A 13,882-nucleotide genomic window follows, 5' to 3' on the forward strand; every position below is an offset into this window, starting at 1 on the left:
CAGGCAGATGCTAAACACACCAAATGCTTGCAGATGTGGTTTACAGTGTGTCTGGTCTCATCTGTGCATGTGGAGATCTGGGAAAGTCCATCTGGAGGCTTGATGGTGTTCCCAAAGGAGAGGACTTCTGCCCCATATGCCGAATGCCTCTGGGAGTGAATGCGTTAAAACATTTCACAGCCAGAATGGATCATATAAAAAACAATAGCTGAAGTCTAACAATAGCCTGAGGAAAGAGGGCCTGCATTTCATTTAATAAAACCGATACAAGATTCTTTTCCATTCATACCTGCCCAGAGAGATGATCTCACCACTTCTTAAACATGTGGAATCTAAACAGATCTATAAAATATATCATCAATAACTGTGTAATGAAACTGTGAAAACAATAAAAGCAGTAACAGACACAATCAATCATAAATTCATAACCAATTTTAGCATCAGAGTGCCTGTGTGAATTAACTAAACATGTTGTTTATTTCCATATCAAATGCTCTTTTTAAATTCACATCATGTAGCAAAAATGAGTTTTCCTGCATGTTTTTATAGTTAAGCAGAACCTTCAAAGGTCGTAAAAGATTATTAATTCCTTATTTCTAAAAAAAACCCCACAAAGGACTCCTGGGTATCTATGAGCTGCAGCCCATATACCAGAGCCTTCCGCTTCCTGGGTTTCTCTTTGATTGTAAGGCTGTGGCATTACTTAGTAGTAAAATCTAGGTTTTCCGCCTCTGGCTGCTTCTTCCATCTCGCTCTGTTACATCTGCAACTATCTCTTCTCCAGCTTCACTATCTCTCTCGTCCATGCCAGAGCTGAATTTTACCAGACAGGAAAGTATATGAGGTTAAAAACATCATGAAGTTCAATTAGTTTATCTACTTAAAGAAAAAAAAAACCTACTCAAGGTGTATGCAAGAGTTCACTATTGATTTAAAACCTTTTTAGTAACATCTTAATATCTACTGCACTAAAAGATTTCTAAAGAAATTCTGCCAACTCAGATTTTCCAATACAGTGTTGGAAATTATTTAAAAAACCTTTTTATACAGATCTGTAGCGCCCTCTACTGACTAAACTGCTGCTTACATTACACAAATAATGTACAAATAGATAAACTGAATTTGCATTCAGTATATATAAATTGTTTATATTTATTATTAATACTATTATTAATTCTATATACTATTATTATTATTATATTTATATTATAACATTTAATATAAAGATTTATTTATATTATTAAAACTATAATAAAGCATTATAATTTCTTTATTTCAAATTATTAGAATTTTTATTACTAATATATTATACAAAAATACTATATATAAAGTATAGCATACTGTATATAGTACCGAAAAAAAAATTATAAATAGTATTATTGCTATTCATTACTATTACTATTTTATTATTATCAATACAGCCCATGCATTTCTATTCATTCTTATTTCCCAACCCTTCATTTTGAAAGAAATGTAGAAAAATAACTTTGAATTACTATCTGTATTTGACAGAAATACAAAAATATCATAAATATTATGTCAAAGTTAAATCCCTTTTATGTACACAACGAACCGTATTCAAAGCATGTACAAATCAAGCTTACCTTAAATTTAGATTTGTTCAGAAGCACTTCTGTACCTCAGAAAATCCACTGTGTCGCTTTATTTTCAACGAACAGTAAAAGACGCAGAAACTTCCTCTTAGTTTCCCAGTCTTCCTCTGAGAAATTTATTTCAAACACTTTTTTTCTGTACATTAGAAAAACAGACTATTTTAATTCCAGGATTAATCCTTCAGTTCCATTTCTCTCAATGCACAGGAGCGGGCGAGCACCACCACGCAAACACCAGACATACAGTACCACCAGGAACTGAAGCAGAGTGAGTGTAAACAGTGGGAGGAAGAATTTTAACGTAACACTTCTCATTCCATCAGGCTTCCAAAGGGAAGCAGCCTCCAGCACCACCTGCTTAGCAGGGAAAGGAGAGAGCGTTTCAATTTAAGAGTCCTTAAATTCCACACTCACAGAGGTCACACAAAGCAAAGTTTAAAAGGTCAGGAGGATAAAAACAGTTTTAGTCCACAAGATGGAGAGCACCATATTCCACGTCCATGTTCCAGAGTTGATGTGAACAGTTTGAAGTCTCGCATCAGTGCAGAAGAGATGGCTGGGACCTCTGATGACACGTGCGTCACCCTCCTCTGGTACAGAAGAACACTTGAGGCCTGTGAGCTAAACAAAACATTTACAATTAGAACCTGGCAACATCTGGATCTATCTGGAAGAAGTCTCTAATGTCAACCAAGGCTGCATTTATTTGATCAAAAATACAGTAAAAATATATATTTTTTATTGTTTTCTATTTGAATACATTTTAAAAAGCAATGATGCAAAGCTGAATTTTCCGAAGCCATAACTCCAGTTTTCAGTGTCACATGATCCTTCAGAAAGTGCTGCTTTATATATATCATGTATTTTTTCGGGATTCTTTTTGTATATGTATTTATCAACGATTTTTTTAAGAATATAAAGTTCAAAAGAACAGCATTTGTTTGAAATAAAAATCTTTTGTAACTTTATAAATGTCTTTACAGCCACTTTTGATAATTGTATGCATCATTGCTGAATAAATGTATTTATTTATTAATTTATTAGAATACTTATTCTTATAATCTAGTGTGTATGAAGTTATCATGTACTACCGGAGTCCACTGAGCCGCATGGCACCGTTTCCTGCTTTCTAGAAGAGCTACGACCAAAGAATGAAGGCTAAAGAAAAAAATAAAAATAAAAATAAAAACTGAACATGGGAACAAAAACAAAAGACAAAAAACAACATAATGGAACAAAGAGAGAATAAAATAAACATTACATTTGGACTGAGATAAATAATATTATTACTGGAGATGATTGTCCTGACCTTGACAGAAAATTACAGATGAGTGATCTATATGATTACCTTTTCTTCTAGTTCCTTGATCTGCCGTTTCTGTGTCTCTATCCATTCTTCAAGCTCTTTTATCCTCTGATGGGATGAGAAAAAGAGATCAATCAACCATAACAAATGGCCAATATTATACACACGTTGCGATAGAAATAAGCATGATCTCATTCACTTCTATTTCTCATATTTTATAGATGTATCTACCGCTTGAGCATGTTGTAGCAGTTCCATCCTCTCTCTGAGTATCTGTGCATCTCTCTCTCGTAATTCACACAAGACCTGCCTCTTCCACTGATCCACAGCCTTTCTCAGCGAATCACGGTCCTGCTCAGTCAGCAGCTCAGACACCTTCCCTCCCGTCTCCTCCAGCTGCAGAGCATCAAACAGCATCGCCTCCAGCTCAAGGATACGCTGAGAGAAACACAGGGGTGTGGGCCAGAGATGGCATGCATTCACCACCAGGGGGCACAAGAGGACAGAATTGCATCTCATAATAGAGCAGAACTCCTCTGCAGTGCTTGAGAGTAAACCATATGGATAATTGGCCATGTGTGATCTCTTAAACATGATATACAGTCCTTACCTTATGCGCATGGTCCAAAGACTGCTTTCTGTAGTCTAATTCCTCGTCTAAATATCCTTTTTGTTTGCTAAACAGCTCCTTTGGAGGAAAATTACATGAGGAAATAATTGTTTTGATGTAAAAACACATTAACAAATGTCCTAATGCATATATTAGTGAGATTATTAGAATTATCGTTATTATATAATTTAAATTATATAAAAATGTTAAATTAAAAATAAGTATATATATAGTCATGATATTATTTATACAAAATTCCAAATACTGCATTGGCAAAAAACTAAGTAAAGCAAAACAAAACAAAACAGAAGACAGAAAACAAAAAGACCAGACAGAAGACGAGACAAAACAAAAAACAAAACAGAAGACAAAAAAAACAAGACAAGAAAAAAAAAACGGAAGACAAGACAAAACAAGACGACGAGACAAAACAAAACAGAAGACAAGACAAAACAAGACGACGAGACAAAACAAAACAGAAGACAAGACAAAACAAGACGACGAGACAAAACAAAACAGAAGACAAAACAAAACAGATGACAAGACAAAACAAAACAGAAGATAAGACAAAAAAGACAAGACAAAAAAGCAAGAAAAAATAGAATAAAAAAAATAGAAAAAAATAGAATAGAATAAAATCAAAACAGAAGACAAGAGACAAGATGACAAAACAGAAGACAAGACAAGAGAAGACAAATCAAAACAGAAGACAAAAAACAAAACAAAAAGACAAGACGACAAAACAGAAGACAAGACAAGACAAATCAAAACAAAGACAAGCCATAAGACAAGACAAAACAGAACAGAAGACAAGACAAAAAAACAAAACAATAAAACAAAAGAAAAATAAATATTTAAAGTATTTATATATGTAATGAGAATCTAATAAGAAAAAATCAACAGTAAAATGTTTGGAATTTGGGTGAAAAGTTTTTTAATTATAAACATTTCGCATTTATTATTTTCTTAATTATAAAATAATTATTTATTTCTAACTAATAACTTATTTTCTTTTATTTTGGGGAACAATAATTAAGAAGAACTTACGGAAATGAAAGTGTGTAATGCATTTAAGAACATTTACCTTTTCACTTTCAATGTCCAGCATTTTCTGCTGTAATGCTGATTTGGTGACTTCGATTTGCTCTAACCACTGGACACAGCAGATACATCAAAAAACAAATAATACAATAATTTAAACAGAATGAAATTAACATGAAATAACTATCATTTAAAAAAAATCGTATGGCTCATACCTTCTCTGCTAATGTTAATACTGTTCTGGCATGAATAACCACCACTTGCTCGTCATTGGTCAGATTCTGTACATGTCGTTCAATGAAACATCAATGAAACATCAATGAGAGAGATATGCATGTTTACCAAACACACCGAGGCATGCGTTTTAACACACACATTTACATATGAAATCAACATACACTTACGGCGTTATCCCCCAGAATATCGAGTTTCTTCATCAGCTCTGTGATCAAAATGTCCTGTGGTTTTAAGAAATACTTTAATTGAGATATTAAACTATGAATCCTCCTCCAGACAACAGAAGATTAGATCTATGCTGGATCACTGACAGTAAGTGTTTGGTCTGATATCAGTTTAATCTGAAAACCATGTAGAAGAAATGATTCCACAGCTGATATGTGCGATAAAATTCAACAATGACCTTAAACGAATTAAAATCTAGTTCTGCTTTTCATAAATGTCTGGATTTTTATATAGTTGGCAACTTAAAATATATTATGATATCTTTAAAATATCACTTCACTTCAAGAGTGTTTTTAAGCTATTTGGGGTAAGTTGTCACAATGGAAATCTGCTGTTTATTTGAAATAACTGTTTTTTTTATATATATATATAAACAGCTATGTATAAAGAAAAATGCACAATCTGTATTTAAAATGTGTTATGTATAATGCAATATTACATAAAAAGATTCTTTAAAAATATATAATCAGTAAAACAATTATGGAAACATAAGGTAACAATAGCAAATACTTTTAATATAATATAAAATGTTAAAAAAAGAAAGAAAAAAACCTGTAATATAAAAATATTCATTTTAAAATATTCAATAAAGTAAAATAATTATGAAAACAAAAAAGGTAACATTAAATTATTTAATAAAATATAAGATGCTATTGTAAAGTAAAATGGCAAAACATCTGTATTTAAAATGTGGTACGTTTAGGATAATACATATAAAAAAAAAACAAAAAAAATATAAAAGATAAAACAATTATGAAAACACAACAAGTTAACATATTAAATCCTTATTTAATAAAATATAAAATACAAAATAAAACTGTTATATATATGAAAACTTAAGGTAAGATTTCAAAACATTATTTTTATTAGCAAAACTTTAAATTAATGAATGTATAAAAATTATTATTTAAAATAATAAAAAGTATTGTATTTTAGCCTCAGTATAATTGTGACAACTTGCCCCAAACGGATCATTCATTATTAAAACATTATAGTTACTTGTGACAACTAGCCCCGGTCTCTCTATAGAGACATGAGGCATATGGCTCAGTAACTCACAGTAACACCCTCTGCCTCACAGTACAACTGCAGGGGACTCGTGCCCTCAGCAAAATGGATGTTCTGAAAGTTTATGGCTGGAGATCGTCTCTCTCTTTCCTGAAGAAACAAAAGAGCATCATTATTATTCCCACACACCAGTTCTTCTGTTCCAGAAGTTTAAATCTGTGTCTGAAATAGCTGCATGCACACAACAGATTTTAGAGCAAAAAAAATCTTCAGTCAGACTCACTTCAAGTTCAAGAATTCTGAACTCCAGGAGTTCGTTTTGGTCTTTTGCATCCTGAATTTCATTTTTCAGTCGTGTCTCCTCTGTCTCCATATTTTTAATCTGGGAAAAAAAAAACAAAGTGTGGGTTAAAAAAATAAAAATAAATAAAAAATCTGCCATCTGACAGGAAACCTGTCTGTGAAACAAATGAGCTGCATTCACTGCCTGAAATTGGCTTCATAAGGTTAATTAAAAACCACCTACTGAAAGAGGGTATTTTTTTGGGGGCCAATCCTGTAATTTGGTGCCATTGTAACTTGAATAAAGCAGCAAATTTTGTCTTTACACCAAGTTTTCCAAAGTCATACAGGTCAGACTTTAACAACTTAAACTGTGTTATTAAAAGAAACATTTTACACAAAGAAAGCATGCACTCTGATTGTGATGTTCGTCTTTCATCAGTCTAATGAACATGAACATCACCCACCTTTTCTACAAGCTCTTGGTTGCGTTTATACAAAGCTTGTTTCTCCTCAATCCACTTCATATCCTGAAAAAAGCATATAATATGAATGCAAATGATTTGAATAATTCGAATTTCAGCCATGCACATAACCCTCACAGCCCAGACTGATGTGTGAGCAGCACTGCTCACATTATATGGGATTAGGGATGTCACCGTTAGACATACTCATCAAGTCTCATCAAAATACACTTCTTTCAATGGGTACCAAAAGGTTTTTTTATTTTTATTTTTTTATTTTCCAAGAGCTTTGTTGTAACAATTGTTTCCACATGCAACAGAATGAGAAAGTCACCAAGAAACTGTGCATATGTGAAAGTGTTTTTAACCGTTATCGTCAGTCTTTAAAGGAATGGTTTATCCAAAAATCTAATTTTGCTGAAAGACCATTAAAGATGTGGATGAGTTGGTTTCTTCATCTGAACACATTGTTACATAATTTGCTCACAAATGGATCCTCTGCAGTGAATGGGTGCCGTCAGAATGAGATTCCAAATAGCTGATAAAAACATCACAATAAACCACAAGTAGTCCACACCTAAAGTCCATAAACGAACTGAAAAAAATCATCACTTGTAGATTGTTGTGATGTTTTTATCAGCTCTTTGGATTCACATTCTGATGGCACCCATTCACGTTGCTGAGCAAGTTTATCCAAATCTGTTCCGATGAAGAAAAATAATCTACTTCTTGGATGACCTAGGGGTAAGTACATTTTAGCCAAATTTTCATTTTTGGGTAAACTATTTCTTAAAATGGAATTATACAAATGTGCTAAATGTCATTGTGCAGTTCTAACGGTACTAATGCTGGTGTTTTACCTGTCCCTGATGACTTAGAACACACTCCAGATCTGCTATTCTGGTCTGGTACCGGATCAGTTCAGCATGAAGCTGCTCTCGAGTCTAAAACAGACAAACAAAGAAAAAAAGAAAAGAAAAGAAATGTAAACCATTTGTAAACCAATTTTACTTTTGCATATGTCTGAGTAAATTAGTACATTTAATTAGGAAACAAATTTAGGGTGGGACTTGATTTGGAATTGATTTGATTGTGGAAACTGGGCGTTGCCAGACTGTTGTAAGGTGATTGGAGGAAAAGGGTTAAAAGAAAATATGAAATTTATGATGTCACATAAAAATTTCATGTTGATGAAACAATTAAAATGATTAACTACTTTGTTATTTAGAACAATGTGCATCAATGAATTATTCATAATAACATCGAAAACATGCTTAAAGTAAATGGGGTCTATTTTGATTTCATGGTGATATTGATGGTTTTTAAGGTTTTAATTTTTTTTTTTCTAAACGTTAAATTAGGGAAACTTTTGAGAAGAGAAAAATACAAAGGTTCTGTGAAGCTGGATTTTGTACCAAAGAGATATTACAGAAATGGAGACCAAGTGACTGACAAAATTCTCTGTCATTTGTCGAGGTTAAAAAAGCTTTTAAATCTTATGGTTATGCCACGGTGTAATATTGCACAAAGAATTATATTCATCTGAGGAACTACACAGTCATCTGCCAAGAGCTGAGATGTTGCTATTGTTAAGAGAGTGAATATATAAATATTTCATGGCTGGGATGTTTAAATGATTTACCTTGAGCTCTTTCTCTGCGTCAAATGTTCCTCCCACCTGCTCCTGCAGGAGCGCGTAAGCTCGCTGAAGAGCCTGATACTCCATCGTCAGCTGACGGAAACGCAGCTCAGTCTCCTCCTTAAGCATTCCCTGAGCACAGGGAGATGACAAGTTTATGGTTATAGTTTACAGACTCACACAAACACAGCCAAACACACACACACCTCTTCGAGGTCATCGTCTGGTGTGCAGGGCGTTCGGTCTGTGTGGTAGGAAATAGAGGAGCCGTCCGAGTCTATAGAGCCTTCCTCATCATAGCCAAAAAACGTCTCCACCACCGGCTTTGGAGAGAATGAGTGAGAGAGAAACCCAAAGAAGTTTAAATATACAGAAGATAAGAAAAAAAAAACAATAATAATAAAATATTAAAATATTAAATATAATCGAAATATTTCTTGATCGATATTGTTGGATAAATTAATATATATATATATATATTAATATATATATATAATTTTTTTTTTTTTTTTTAAGACAAATAAAACATCACCAGGATTCATCAATGCAGTGGTACTTAATTATAAAATAACAACATTACGTAATAATTATAATGATGCATTTAATATAAAAAGTTTTAATATAAAAATAAATGCACTTTCAATGCATAATAAAATTATATCAATCAGTTCATAAAATATAAACAAAAACCTAAAACTATAATAAAGTAAATATTTCATAGATAAAATATAATAAAATGAATGCATAATCCATGCTAAATTATTCGAAGGATATGATTATCAAAACTAAAACTAAGCAAAAAAAAAAAAAAATACAAATAATGCAATATTTAAAGCAAACATTATATCCATAGTATGAATGCATAATTAAGAATAATGTAATGTATGAACAATGCAATTAGTATAATGTAAAAAATGCAGTAATGTAAAATACTAATGTTATTATAAAATTTCCTGCTGAAAGTGTGTTTGACAATGAGATGTGTGTGTGTAGTTCAGTCCTGATGTCTGCGTACTCTACAGGTTCTGAAGGGCTTCTTCCTGCGCAGGCTGTCCTGTCTCCTGTATCTCAGCAGCATGTCTCTCTCCTGAGAAACAAGATCAAAATAAGATTAAATTAAAGAACAAAACACATAAATTTGCATTAGATACTGATTCATACATGAACATCTCATTTCTATAAAGTACAAGGTGCTGCTTCCACTACACTTCCAGTTTTACAGAAAGAAAGAAATGCATGCAACTGTATATACATTATGTCTGAACATCACATATACTACATTCCTCACTCATTTCAGCTGCTTATATCATTCAACCTTTGAGAAAACATTTCTGCATTTACGGTTTCATCTGGGTTTTGTTAGGTAACATGTACTACGCTTAAATGCAAAATCAGATTTTAGGATTTCACAGTGTGAATATTTCCCAGAGGCAAAATGACTCACTATCACACTCTTCACGTATCCAGCGGTTTCCAGCGCCTGCATGGAAATTAAAACATGCCGATCAAGACATAGTTTGCATGTAGAATTATTTTTCAAAATTGTAGCTTCTAAAATATTTTTTTTTTGTGCATCCATGTGAGGAGAAATTCTGATACCTTGGACAGTTCGTCAATTATGTTCTGTTGTTCCAGCACTTGTAGTCTGAGAAACTCAATCTCTCTTTCCTCTTGACTCTGATCCAGATCGTTCAGAGAACTGGGCCGGCGTATCGTCCCAGCCTTCTCCCGCTTCAAAATAAAAACAAATTCTTCACGTCAAGTGACCGGATGTGTGCCTTCAGGAAAAGCTAAGGTCAATTGAAATAAATGCGTTTTTTTTTTTACCGTATATTTAATCAAAGAATCCTGGACGTATTATGGTTTCTGCTAAAATATTATATTACATTGATAATAATAAGAAACGTTTTTTGAAATCAGCATATTAGAATGATTTCTGAAGGATCATGTGACACTGAAGATTGGAGTAATGATGCTTGAAATTCAGCTTTCCATGACAGAAATACATTCTATTTTAAAATATATTAAATTAGGAAACCATGGTTTTAAATTGTAATAATATTTCACAATATTACAACTGTTTTACTGCACCTGCATTTTCGACTAAATAAATAATAATACTAGTAAATACTGACCCCAATGAACAATCAATAAACTTATTTCTTTATTTATTCATTTTTTATAAACAGCCTAATTTTTTAAGAGCTTTATCTGGTCACCATTTGTTTTTTCACTTTATAATATTAATCTCTTTATTTTTTTTTAAGTAATTTTGCCTTCACTAATTCATTTTAAATGGTCCTGTGGCATAACAATAAATTATTTTAAATAAAAACATTCTATAATGTCTCTAAATTAAAATGTGCTCATGCTATGCAAATACATATATATTCAGTGAGTTGTTTCAGTCATTACCATTTCGATGTTCTCCTGTGTGATGAATTGCACTTTGTTCTCCATGCGTCTCAATGCATGAACCAGCTCCTCATTCTTGCGGCTGAGACGTCTGTTCTTGTCCATTAACGGCTTATACTGGCTCTCAGCTTCACGGAGACGCTTTAACTGGGCACAAACACAAAGAAATGTAACAATAATATTGCAGTGGCAAAAGCATGCAGTAACCCTAAATATTATTTTGACCCTTAAAAATGCATGGATATGACTGACTTAGATAAAAGGCGGCTGTATTAGTACTGTTTTCAGAAAATACTTTTACTAATGAAACCAGTGAAGTTACACATTTTGAACAAAACGGTCAAAGAAAATTTGTTTTTGCAAAACAAACTGATTTATGCTGTACTTTGAAGAGCCGTCAAGCAATACATTTCACCCAATCTACAGTATGCAAGGACACTTGACTGTCTAACTAGCTGGAGAAGTGGTTTAAGACATGAAATCGAAATAAATAGAGAACCCAAATAGGATTTTTCAGTCTACTTGAACATCATGTCATTGTTGCGGACCGTTTTGAGTGGTGAACTGAATCTGAATCCTTCCTGAAGGTTTGAGCTGCTATGTTTAAATCACTCTGTCTCTGTATTGATCTTTAAGCCTGTTTGAGCTGAGAGAAGGAAACACTGAAGTCATTCATTACTGCTCAGACACCTACCACAATTACAGAGAACATTCACACTATCACATAACTCTTAGAAAGGCAAAAACACTCTTTAATAGTCTATGATATTACAGCAAACATGATACAGAAGACACACACATATATTCAGAGACACTACATTTGTGCACAAAGCAAGTTCAGTTTTGGAAAAGAAAGTTCTATGCTTATAAAATAAATAGTTTTACCATAACAATAAAACTAAATAAAATAAATCTTTAAAATCACTAGCACAGACTCACCAGTTCATTGCGTTCCTCTGACAGCAGTGCGTTGCGGTCTTCTAGTTTGCGAATAATTGCACTCAGTTCTGCAATTTTCAGTTGGAAACGTCGAGCATCCTTCTCATCCAACTGCTGCACCTGGAAAACAAACCAACTGCAGGTAACGGGAAAAACACTCTTCATTCATATCATTTTTAATGTTTATCCATCCATCTATCCATCAAAAAGGGAATATATATCAAGTCTAGACTTGATTTTGACTTGGTGTTTAAAGAAGCCTTGCATTTTGACAGATAGACAGACAGATAGATTTATTTTATTTAACTTCCATTTGGTCCGGCTGTATTTAGGAAATATTCCATAATGTCAGGTAACCGTAGAAACAGTCGGAGGCAGGAATAGAGTCAGAGTGTTCTGGCGCTGCCAACATCTGACAAAGAGCTGAAAGGTCACTGATCAAATCCATCGTTTCTCCTGCAGAGAAAATACAAGCAGCAGCCCAACCACAGAAGAAATGGACATCTAACCAACAGCAACACAAATACAGCCAGAGACACGGATATTCTGCTGCTGGGAAACAAGCCTCGGATATAAAGATGCAAGAATACGCCACACATGTAAAGTGTGTGCATCCATGCATTTCCTATCATCCCTGAGAAGGTGAAATGTGGGAAAGATCACACTCACACTCTCACCTTCAGCCGTCTGCTCTCTGCTGCATGATGACAGAGTGAAAATGCACATCTATTTTTATACGTGTAGATTTATATCAGTTTATATTCGACTAAACAATGGGAAACCCGAGAAGAGTTTAATCCTGTAGGAAGAGGCATAATTTTTTTGAAACATTAGTTTGGTGCCACAGAAATGATTAACAGCTGCTTTAAAACTAAGACTGCTTCTCTCAGTACAGTTGATATTCTACACCACACCGGTGAAACAAGTCTGTTATACAGCCCTCAAATTACATTATTTTTAAGAAATTAATTTTATTCAGCAAGCATGCATTAAATTAAACACAAGTGACAGTAATTTATGTTTCAAAATACGGAAAAAAAGTATCAAGGTTTCCACCAAAAAACATATTAGGCTTAAAAAAAAAAAAAAAAAAAGGGAATCACGTGACACTGAAGACTGCAGAAATGAGGCTGAAAACTCAGCTTTGCATCATTTTAAAATATATTCAACTAGAAACAGTTATTTTAAAATGTAATATTTTAAATAATTGTAGTAATAATTGTGGGTGAATTGAGTCGGCTATACAGCAATCAAGCCATATGAAGAATAAAGCATTAAAACAAGAATAAAACATTTAAAACTAGACTACTAAACAAGACAAAAATACATATATCTGTGAATATTACGAGTTTCTTTGTTAGACTCCAGAGAAAGAATTAAAATAGAATATATGGCAAATTACACGGGCCCTTATTCAAGTCGCGGCAGGAGACTCTGCAAATAAAGTTGTTTTAAAATACATTTCAGACCAGGTGTGCAGAGAAATAAGTAAACCTGCAACCCTGACAAGCACAAAGCCAAATATGCCAGGCATTTGACATTTAGAAATACAGTAGCTCATGCTATTTATGGTTTATTTAGATGCAGAATATTAATTAAGACATGATGATGGCCAAATTATTGGTGTGTTTAGATTTGTTAGTATTGACTGCATCAGAATGATCATCAAAAACAACTAAAGTTAACGGAGTAAAAACTAGAATTAGAACAAGAATAATGAAAATCTGTCAATTATGTCTATAGAGGGGATCATGCAGGCAATAAGAGGAGTAATTATGATCCTAATGCTTGTAATGTGTGATGCAGGAAAGAACAGAACATTAGAGTAGTGCTTTCAAGCGTGAGGATCCCAGGACAGATCTGTTTACACTCCAGCAGATGAAGCAAGCAGCTGGACCGTAATATCTTCCTCAAACCCAGATCTATTACATTCCTTCAGAACCTCTGCACAATATGTTATTTTTAATTCCAACCTATCGATTAATCCTCTTTTCTGGGGCCATATTGCACACTTTTGTAACATTTCCGCTCTCTTGAAATCAGGGAAGTCTGTTCTGCATAAAGTTAATACCACATGCACATTAATGACCTTTTTGATGATCA

General features: G+C 33.3%; 1 protein-coding gene across 15 annotated transcripts in view; it reads right to left on the reverse strand.

Annotated features, from left to right (window-relative positions):
- Nucleotides 1-1,699: 1,699 nt before the first annotated feature.
- The window catches only part of LOC132121685 (janus kinase and microtubule-interacting protein 3-like), a 31,129-nt gene continuing 18,946 nt past the window's right edge, over nt 1,700-13,882 (reverse strand). For 3 of the 15 annotated variants that reach the window (XM_059531361.1, XM_059531370.1, XM_059531362.1), the window contains 19 exons: nt 11,780-11,899; nt 10,841-10,987; nt 10,025-10,156; nt 9,870-9,905; nt 9,441-9,512; nt 8,632-8,748; nt 8,429-8,557; nt 7,647-7,730; nt 6,790-6,852; nt 6,324-6,422; nt 6,092-6,190; nt 4,969-5,028; nt 4,786-4,851; nt 4,614-4,682; nt 3,530-3,607; nt 3,151-3,357; nt 2,962-3,027; nt 2,705-2,771; nt 1,700-2,234 (listed from right to left, as the gene is read on the reverse strand). In XM_059531361.1, coding sequence (XP_059387344.1) covers nt 2,194-2,234; nt 2,705-2,771; nt 2,962-3,027; nt 3,151-3,357; nt 3,530-3,607; nt 4,614-4,682; nt 4,786-4,851; nt 4,969-5,028; nt 6,092-6,190; nt 6,324-6,422; nt 6,790-6,852; nt 7,647-7,730; nt 8,429-8,557; nt 8,632-8,748; nt 9,441-9,512; nt 9,870-9,905; nt 10,025-10,156; nt 10,841-10,987; nt 11,780-11,899 — 1,752 coding nt within the window. In that variant the 3' untranslated portion in view covers nt 1,700-2,193. Of the gene's footprint in view, nt 2,235-2,704; nt 2,803-2,961; nt 3,028-3,150; nt 3,358-3,529; nt 3,608-4,613; nt 4,683-4,785; nt 4,852-4,968; nt 5,029-6,091; nt 6,191-6,323; nt 6,423-6,789; nt 6,853-7,646; nt 7,731-8,428; nt 8,558-8,631; nt 8,749-9,440; nt 9,513-9,869; nt 9,906-10,024; nt 10,157-10,840; nt 10,988-11,779; nt 11,900-13,882 lie in introns of all 15 variants that reach the window. The other 12 variants (XM_059531375.1, XM_059531376.1, XM_059531372.1 and 9 more) reach the window with 7 other exon arrangements.

Source organism: Carassius carassius, chromosome 39, assembly GCF_963082965.1.
Source record: "Carassius carassius chromosome 39, fCarCar2.1, whole genome shotgun sequence".
NCBI classification, from domain to species: domain Eukaryota; kingdom Metazoa; phylum Chordata; class Actinopteri; order Cypriniformes; family Cyprinidae; genus Carassius; species Carassius carassius.